This window comes from Mya arenaria, chromosome 6 (genome assembly GCF_026914265.1).
Source record: "Mya arenaria isolate MELC-2E11 chromosome 6, ASM2691426v1".
Classification (NCBI taxonomy): domain Eukaryota; kingdom Metazoa; phylum Mollusca; class Bivalvia; order Myida; family Myidae; genus Mya; species Mya arenaria.
In genome coordinates, this window is record NC_069127.1 from 71,578,162 (window position 1) to 71,588,672 (window position 10,511).

Sequence of the window (10,511 nt, forward strand, 5' to 3'; positions counted from 1 at the left end):
TAAAACTGTTTTCATTCGCTTAAATTTAATGCTGTCATCTACGTAGGGTATTTGCAATTAAAGGCCCGGTCACACCGCCCGAACTTTGTTGGAGCGTTCCTTGAACGGTAGAGAGAGGGGACCGAATTTCGACAACGCTTGTCACCGCGCACAAAATGGGGAAAAAATCGAAAACACGGGCGTTGCCTTAGTGGTGCACCGCTGAAGCCGGCGTTGCTATAGCGTTGGCTTAACGGTAGCGAGCGTTGGTTTAGCGGTGACGCGAGCGTTGATAGAGCGGCGTTCTGCGCATGCGGGCGTTGGCTCGGCGGGGGTTTAAAGTTGGTTTAGCGGCATACCGCTTTTGACTACGGAGCTGAACGGATCGCTTTGATAGAAGTTCTGATAGATTTTTGATAGAAGTCGATAGTTGAAGTTCATCATGCCACGTGGACAAAAGAAGAGGAAGGCTGGAGAAGGAAAGGCAGCAGCAAAGGACTAGTGCACCAATCATAGCAAGTCTCTCAGCATCCATGGTAGTACAGTTTTACTGTAACCTTGAGCAAATTCGATGTGAATGAGGTCTGCACTCAACGGCAGCTCGATTCCAAATGGACTCCTGGTCCATTTCTCCCCGTATATATAGCCAAATTCTGGTCCCGCTCCAACACCTCCATACCAACGCCAAACCAAAGTTCATCACCGCAATGGATCGCTGCCTTAACGCCCGACACCGTTCCAGCAATCCCGTGTCCGCTCGTAAAACGCTTACAACCGCTCCACCAAAGTTTGTGCAACGTTTAATCACCGCCCGGGCAAAGCTGGCGAAGCAGCGGTGGTCCAGCGTTCAAGATTTCTGCGTTGGCCTAGCGGACCCAAGCGTCCACGAACTTGCGTCTAGCGGTGCCAAACTTTGACTGGGCGTTGTTGGAGCGGTGGTGAACTTTGCCGGAGCGGAAAAGTGCCCGCTCCTCACCGCTCGCAATATTTTGTGCAGCTCAAAACTTTCGGAGCGGTAGGAGGGACCATAAGCGGTGGCCGAGCGTATACGGCGTTGCCTTAACGGGGGCCAACTTATGGTGAACGGTAACGAGCGGTGATGATTTTTTTTCACCGCTCCAGGAACGCTCCAGCAAAGTTTTTGCGGTGTGACCGGGCCTTAAGAAAGAAAGTATAATGAAAAGTTTTTTTGTTGTTTTTGCTGTTAGTTAGCATTTTAGCTTGTTTTCCTTAACAAAATACAAACCTAGTTCATTTCTGAACTAGAGTTCTGCTGAGCTATTTAATAAATTATTCTTGGTAGATCACTAAAGTAAAATTTAAATAAAAACATCAGTAACATGAACATTTATACAGAAGTCCGTTATTGGCTTCCATGGAAAACCGAAGACGCTGCTGTGATTTTCGATTCGTAGACATATATAAAGGCACACTCGCCCAGGGATAATTCGTCTAATGATTGCTGTTCGTAATGGTTAGTAACAAAATGGACATTAATGCAACTTTGGATACAGTCGGATGGTTTGAAAACGCAACAACAGAAATACCGAACCGAAGATCTTCAAGTATAAACAGTTCACAAACTTTCAGTTGGAGCTTTTATTTCTCCATTTTTCTAATATGGATTCCGGGGATTTTTACAAACGCTTTAGCGTTGTATTTTATGATAAAGGACATCAGAAAGGCCGTGTTTCCTGCGATTATACTTCTGCTAGTCCTGTGTGTATGTGATCTTACGGCGGTTTGCTTTTCTGCGTTGAAACATTTCTTGACACGCTATATGGACGTAACGTACATTTTCTGTGGTTTCCTCACGTCTATCCACATATTCTTCAAAATCTCATCCGGTGTCCTTAACTGCATGATGGCCGTTGACCGTGTGTTAGCCATCTGCACGCCATTTTACTACAAACGTAATGTCGACGTCAACACATGGAAAATTGGCTGTCTATGCGCGGGGGTGGCCATAGCATGCTTCTGCTGTTTCCCGTTGATTGGCCTCGGCGATTTCATGGCCGTCCGGGGTGGAGGGAGAGTTGTTTGCAGTTCGCTATCATACAGAAACGTTCCCGTTGAGCGCGTTTTCGGCGTCATGTTTGGCTGTATCGGGTTTGCCTGCATGTTCACAATAGTCGTGTGTAACATGCTCGTGATACGGGCTCTGATTCGCCTTAACAATCGCATTATGAGCATCACAACCACCTCTGACACATTGACCTCCACGACGGATGGCTCCAGTGATGGCTCATCCGCAGCCAAAGTGACGTCATATGAAGTTACCTTTGCCAAACTAATGGGCGCCCTTGCGGCCGTGTATCTGGTCTGCGGAACGCCGTACAATGTAAGGCACGAGTTTATCTTAATGCATGATGCTTTAAATAGTTTTTTAAAAGTTAAAATAATCTTTTGAAACAGTGAAACCCTGAAATCGTTATTCTCAGTCTGTTTATGGGTTTTCTGCACATCATTAATATGCGACAGTAAATACGGTTTATACTGTCGCAAAGTTTGGTTTTTATCGTGTGTTTTTTAAACAATTAGTTTTTCATATGCGAAGAAAGAAAGACTGTAAAACGCCTTCGACAATCAAATATATTTGCGATTATTAAGACTTAAGTTAAAATATGCAATTTAAATTCCTATAATTACTACATGTATATAGGCATTCTCTGTGTTTTGAATGTGCTGATGCTGAATGTGTTGTACATCCATTTGTTAAATGCGTATTACATTGGTACTTCTCTGGAAGTGGTAGCGGTATTTGTATTGATAATTGTATTGGTAGTTGCAGTAGTAGTGGTTTTAGTAATAGCAGTTGTAGTTTTACTAGAAGCATGGGTTGTAGTACTATTTTTATGACTTATAATTAATATAAGTTTAACTTGTAAAGGCCACACCTAATTGAGTTTTCGTTTCGCGGACATACCGCATTTATTTTTTTCGAAAATGTAATATATATATATATATTTTTTGTGCGATCACACCTATGTTTTGACCACGAACCGATTTTTTTGGTGGTGATAAGCACTTTTGAAAGCTGCAATCTATTCTCTTATAACTTTCCTACGCAGTTTTACAGTGTTTTGTTAAGGGAAGTAACCGATGCCAATAACTGGCGGCTTCCGGTAAACATGTTTTGTAATTTTCTAACTGAGGTTGTGAAAGGTTTGCCATGATAATAAAGCACAAGTTAACGCTTGTCCAAGCTTTTTTGCCGGTGTAAAAACATGCTAACCATTCATTTTTTTAAATATTAATCAGAACTATGGTAAATGTCTAAATACAGTTTCAAATGATGTTAAATAGCTTCCGTTAGATAAGCCTTTTCTAAAACCAGAGTTATTATTTATAACGAATGATCATAATTACTTAAAATATGTTATAATTATAATAGAAATTGGGTTTATCGATTTCCGTGCTTACGCAAAACGGATGAGTACGTAGTACGTATCGGAGTATTTTTCCATTTTCCAATAGAGTTTAAGTGTAAAATTGAGTTAAAATTGGTAAAATGGCATTCACATTGGATAATCATTAATTAAAAAAAAATCTGAAAAATGAAAAAAAATTGTATTCTTTTCGCTTGCTTGCTCTAATAATTGCATAGGTTGAGGAACAAAAGATCAATTTGGTGTGGCCTAAAACGATTTACAAATCTTGGTAAAACGACTTAGTTACTTATTTAAGAACTTATTGCGGGGTTAATGTCATTATTTGGGGTATGAACGCAATTGGGCTGGTCAAAATGTGTGCCACGCGTACTTTAACCAGCCAAATTGCGTTAATATTAATTATATTTACACAAATTGTTCATTATTTCATTCAATAATTGTTAAAAAATACTTCATTTCACTTAAGTAATCTTTTCTTACCAATTCTGTAAATAGAACGACCCAACTGTAACCGGAAACATTTTTTTTCAAATGATGTAACAATAACGCGGTGAAAGATCGACCACTTCAAATAACTTTTAAACGTAAACTTGAAACACTTATGGCAAAAATACATTTAAACTATGATAAATTAACACTTTCTATAATGTTGAGTTATATTTTACGGTACTTGCTGACACAATACAAACAATAACAAGATCAATAGTTTTCATGTATATTGTTATGCGATGAATTGCGATCCGAAAATATCCGAAGATGTTGCGTTCATCGATTGAGAAACGCAATTGCCGAAAGGCAGTTCATTTGAGGAAAGGAAGCTGAGGTGTAAATATTGGCCAGTAACTCAGGTATCTCGCCGAAACCACTAGGTATCTCGTTAAAGCGACTTAAATGTCTCTAAATGTATTGAGTACTTTCAACGAGTTACCAAATCTAGTTCACGAGAAACTTGATAACGTTACACGAGAAACTTGATAACGTTACACGAGATACTTGGTCGTTTTAACGAGTTTCCAGTCGTATTCACGAGAAACTTGATAACGTTACACGAGATACTTGATAACGTTACACGAGATGCTTGGTCATTTTAACGAGTTTCCAGTCGTATTCACGAGAAACTTGATAACGTTACACGAGATACTTGGTCATTTTAACGAGTTTCCAGTCGTATTCACGAGAAACTTGATAACGTTACACGAGATGCTTGGTCATTTTAACGAGTTTCCAGTCGTATTCACCAGAAACTTGATAACGTTACACGAGATGCTTGGTCATTTTAACGAGTTTCTAGTTGTATTCACGAGATACTTGATAACGTTACACGAGATACTTGGTCATTTTAACGAGTTTCCAGTCGTATTCACGAGATACTTGATAACGTTACACGAGATGCTTGGTCATTTTAACGATTTTCCAGTCGTATTCACGAGAAACTTGATAACGTTACACGAGATGCTTGGTCATTTTAACGATTTTCCAGTCGTATTCACGAGAAACTTGATAACGTTACACGAGATACTGGGTCATTTTAACGAGTTTCCAGTCGTATTCACGAGAAACTTGATAACGTTACACGAGATACTTGGTCATTTTAACGAGATTCCAGTCGTAATCACGAGATACGTAAGACTTTTAGCGAGATACTAAGTCGTTTTAACAAGTTACTTAGTCCTTGAAACGAGATCGAACTTAACGCGTATGTCACTCCTAACCCACCGTATGTTTCATTATGGGATAGCAATTTATTATACGTATTTAAATCTTAATCAATTGAATTAGAGATCCATGGCTCCACTGCGCTATATAAGTCCTAACTAGTACAAATTGCAATTACGGCGCTTTTAAACTCTAAAATGCAAATTAGAAACATGCATTCGGAAGCACGCACGTCATGTCAGTTACAGGCCAATACCACTTATGTATAACAGTAACCACACCCTTCTGATGGGGGTCATCAATCTATTTGATAGATTGTATACCTTTTTATGCTTATGTTTTATATGCACCACACTATCATGCCTAAATACGGTATAATATCATTTGATTATCAATTCACTGAGTATTTGCCTAAGTTCATTTGCAAATTCCATTCACAAAGCAATCGCACTGTATGTGATAATGAAGCTGTTGTTACCGTAAGAGTACATTGTTTTATATTCTCATTAACCAGGCACATGTCTGAAAAAGCCAACAGCCAGTAGCAATTACTTTATTTCCCCTACTTTTGGGATAAATTGATACGATATTGATACAAGCTTATCTGCCTTACTTTGAGGAAAAGGAATTGACATCACCTTACCGCAACATGCAAGATTCAGCTTATTGTATAAGACCGGTTGATTCTTTGGTTAAAGTTTGTCAAAATTTGAATGATTGGTCAATATTTTATCCTAATTTAATTGTCGACCAATAAAATTGCCTCAATGTGCAAACTAACCAAAATATATTATATTATTAGTGTATGTAGAAAATAAGACATTATAAGAAAATGGTACAAACTAGGTATTAAAAAAGGACATTTTGACGTCATTGGATTCTTAGCATAGATCCATTTTTTAATCATTTATACTTTGAAGAGTTGGCAGGTATGAAAGACTTTCTGTCATGTGACTAGTATATCAGGATATAAGGATACTAGGAAAACATTGTGGATGGGAATTAATGATCTGTGTATAACTCTTAATATTATTATTCAACTACACCCCAAATCTCACGAGGCGCGCCCCGCCCCAACGTTACATGTCTTCATTTATTGTCCATCTTACAAAACATGAGTGGAATGTAAGGATTTTGCTCATTCTCATGTCCTAACATTATCTAAATGTGTCATAACAATTAGAAGTTGTTAAAGAAGAATACGACGTCTAAACATCCATTGAGGAAGCAAATGTATTATGGAAAACTGAAAGTGCATTATGTTGTTGTTTTTTGTCTTTGTTTTTTAATATTCTTCCACCACCGGGCTTATCCATGTTATTTTTATATTGTTATTATTATTTTGATCCTTGAAAAATGAATACGGCTGAGCCCGAACAAGGGCTGTTTTACACGTTTTTAATGCCGGCGTTGACACGCAATTTAAAACCCCCCAAACGATTTCAAATTTAATTATTTTATAGCTGACTTTAAAAAAATCAGTTTAAAATAGTTATCACTGCCAGTGTCTGTTTGGCATTTGTTCATAAAAGTACGAGCAAGGACACATTTAAAAAATCGGGTTATTAGTATCTTCCACTCAAACATGTAGCAAAATATTAAAACCTTGACACTAAGATCATTTCAACCTACGACTCCAATTGACTAAGATCTTTATTGGAGCGGCACCAGGTTTCCTGTGAACATTAATATTGACCATTTTTATGTTGTATTGAAGCATTTACCCTCACACAATTCCAAAATTTCAGACACTGATGCTGATGCAGCAGTTCAATGTGAGGATTGACCCGAGTATCACTGGCTACATCCACCTACTCGGAGGCTTCATCTACACCATTGACCCTATTGTCTACATCCTTGTTCGCAAGACCTCCCGGAAACGCATTGTAGAGATGCTGTGTAACAGCTGCTGTATGGGAGAAGATACACTCAAGGCTTGAACTGTGACAAGTACTGGATAGAATCGTGTTGTTATAATCGGGTTATTAAACCATTACTTGGCATTTATTTCATGGTGCTTCGGTTTCATTAGCTTATCTAAATAAACGAAATATGTTCCATCTGTTTAGTTATATCTACGAGAAGTGTTTCATATGTCATTTTATTCATACGAGGGTGTTTCATATGTCATGTCATACATACGAGGAGTGTTTCATATGTAATATCATACATACGAGGAGTGTTTCATATCTAATGTCATACATTCGAGGGTTGTTTCAATTGTCATGTCATACATACGAAGGGTGCTTCATATGTCATGTCATACATACGAGGGGTGTTTCATTTGTAATGCCATACATACGAAGGGTGCTTCATATGTCATGTCATACATACGAGGGGTGTTTCATATGTAATGTCATTCATACGAGGAGTGTTTCATATCTCATGTCATACATACCAGGAGTGTTTCATATACCATGTAATACATACGATGAGTGTTTCATATATCATGTCATATATACTAGGAGTGTTTCATATGCCATGTCATTCATACGAGGAGTGTTTCATATGCCATGTCATACATACGATGAGTGTTTCATATGTCATGTCATACATACGAGGAGTGTTTCAGATGTCATGTCATACATACGAGGAGTGTTTCATATGTCATGTCATACATACGATGAGTGTTTCATATGTCATGTCATTTATACGATGCGTGTTTCATATATCATGTCATACATACGATGCGTGTTTCATATGTCATGTCCTACATACGAGGGGTGTTTCATATGTCATGTCATACATACGACGAGTGTTTCAGATATCATATCATACATACGAGGAGTGTTTCAATTGTCATGTCATACATACGAGGGGTGTTTCATATGTCATGTCATACATACGATGAGTGTTTCATATGTCATGTCATACATACGAGGGGTGTTTCATATGTCATATCATACATACGATGAGTGTTTCATATGTAATGTCATAAATACGAGGAATGTTTCATATGTCATGTCATACATACGAGGAGTGTTTCATATGTCATGTCATAAATACGAGGAGTGTTTCATATGTCATGTCATACATACGAGGAGTTTTCATATGTCATGTCATACATACGATGAGTGTTTCATATGTCATGTCATACAAACGAGGAGTGTTTCATATGTCATGTCATACATACGATGAGAGTTTCATATGTTATGTCATAAATACGAGGAGTGTTTCATATGTCATGTCATACATACGATGAGTGTTTCATATGTCATGTCATACATACGATGAGTGTTTCATTTGAAATGTCATACATACGAGAGTGTCTCATATGTAATGTCATACATACGAGGAGTGTTTCATATGCCATGTCATACTAACAAGGGGTGTTTCAGATGTCATGTCTTACATACGAGATGTATTTCATTTGAACTGTCATACATACAAGAGTGTTTCATATGTCATGTCATACATACGAGGAGTGTTTCAAATGTCATGTCATACATACGAGATGTGTATCATTTGAACTGTCATACATACGAGAGTGTTTCATATGTCATGTCATACATACGAGGAGTGTTTCATATGTCATATCATACATACGATGAGTGTTTCATATGTAATGTCATACATACGATGATTGTTTCATATGTAATGTCATAAATACGATGAGTGTTTCATATGTCATGTCATACATACGAGGAGTGTTTCATATGTCATAGCATACATACGATGAGTGTTCCATATGTCATGTCATACAAACGATGATTGTTTCATATGTAATGTCATACATACGAGGAGTGTTTTATATGTCATTTCATTCATACGAGGAGTGTTTCATATGTCATGTCATACATACGATGAGTGTTTCATATGTCATGTCATACATATGAGAAGTGTTTCATATGTCATGTCATACATACGAGGGGTGCTTCTTATGTCATGTCATACATACGATGAGTGTTTCATATGTAATGTCATTCATACGAGGAGTGTTTCATATGTCATGTCATACATACCAGGAGTGTTTCATATTCCATGTCATACATACGATGAGTGTTTCATATGTCATGTCATTCCTACGAGGAGTGTTTCATATGTCATGTCATACATACCAGGAGTGTTTCATATGCCATGTCATACATATGATGAATGTTTCATATGTCATGTCATATATACTAGGAGTGTTTCATATGCCATGTCATTCATACGAGGAGTGTTTCATATGCCATGTCATACATACGATGAGTGTTTCATATATCATGTCATACATACGAGGAGTGTTTCAGATGTCATGTCATACATACGAGGAGTGTTTCATATGTCATGTCATACATACGATGAGTGTTTCATATGTCATGTCATTTATACGATGTGTGTTTCATATATCATGTCATACATACGATGCGTGTTTCATATGTCATGTCCTACATTCGAGGGGTCTTTTATATATAATGTCATACATACGAGGAGTGTTTCAGATATCATGTCATACATACAAGGAGTGTTTCAATTGTCATGTCATACATACGAGGGGTGTTTCATATGTCATGTCATACATACGATGAGTGTTTCATATTTCATGTCATACATACGAGGAGTGTTTCATATGTCATGTCATACATACAATGAGTGCTTCATATGTCATGTCATACATACGATGAGTGTTTCATATGAAATGTCATACATACGAGAGTGTCTCATATGTAATGTCATACATACGAGGAGTGTTTCATATGCAATGTCATACTAACAAGGGGTGTTTCAGATGTCATGTCATACATACGATGAGTGTTTCATTTGAACTGTCATACATACAAGAGTGTTTCATATGTCATGTCATACATACGAGGAGTGTTTCATATGTCATGTCATACATACGAGATGTGTTTCATTTGAACTGTCATACATACGAGAGTGTTTCATATGTCATGTCATACATACGAGGAGTGTTTCATATGCCATATCATACATACGATGAGTGTTTCATATGTCATGTCATACATACGATGATTGTTTTATATATAATGTCATAAATACGAGGAGTGTTTCATATGTCATGTCATAAATACGAGGAGTGTTTCATATGTCATGTCATACATACGAGGAGTGTTTCATATGTCATGTCATACAAACGATGATTGTTTCATATGTAATGTCATACATACGAGGAGTTTTTTATATGTCATTTCATTCATACGAGGAGTGTTTCATATGTCATGTCATACATACGATGAGTGTTTCATATGTCATGTCATACAAACGATGATTGTTTCATATGTAATGTCATACATACGAGGAGTTTTTTATATGTCATTTCATTCATACGAGGAGTGTTTCATATGTCATGTCATAAATACGAGGAGTGTTTCATATGTCATGTCATACATACGAGGAGCGTTTCATATGTCATGCCATACATATGAGAAGTGTTTCATATGTAATGTCATACATACGATGAGTGTTTCATATGTCATGTCATACATACGAGGGGTGTTTCAGATGCCATGTCATACATACGAGATGTGTTTCATTTGTAGT

The 10,511-nt window shown here is 37.4% G+C and overlaps 1 protein-coding gene across 1 annotated transcript; it reads left to right on the forward strand.

Annotated features, from left to right (window-relative positions):
- The first annotated feature begins 1,843 nt into the window (after nucleotides 1-1,843).
- Nucleotides 1,844-6,967, forward strand: LOC128238017 (uncharacterized). Its single transcript, XM_052953585.1, has 2 exons — nucleotides 1,844-2,320; nucleotides 6,776-6,967. Exons 1-2 carry the CDS (start codon nucleotides 1,844-1,846, stop codon nucleotides 6,965-6,967), a joined length of 669 nt encoding a protein of 222 aa, XP_052809545.1.
- Nucleotides 6,968-10,511: the final 3,544 nt, after the last annotated feature.

Excerpts from the sequence above, each read along its gene's own strand:
- LOC128238017 (XM_052953585.1), top strand. The coding sequence starts at position 1,844 with ATGGCCGTTGACCGTGTGTTAGCCATCTGCACGCCATTTTACTACAAA. Across the intron at positions 2,321-6,775 it reads TCTGCGGAACGCCGTACAAT|ACACTGATGCTGATGCAGCA; the intron begins GTAAGGCACGAG and ends CCAAAATTTCAG.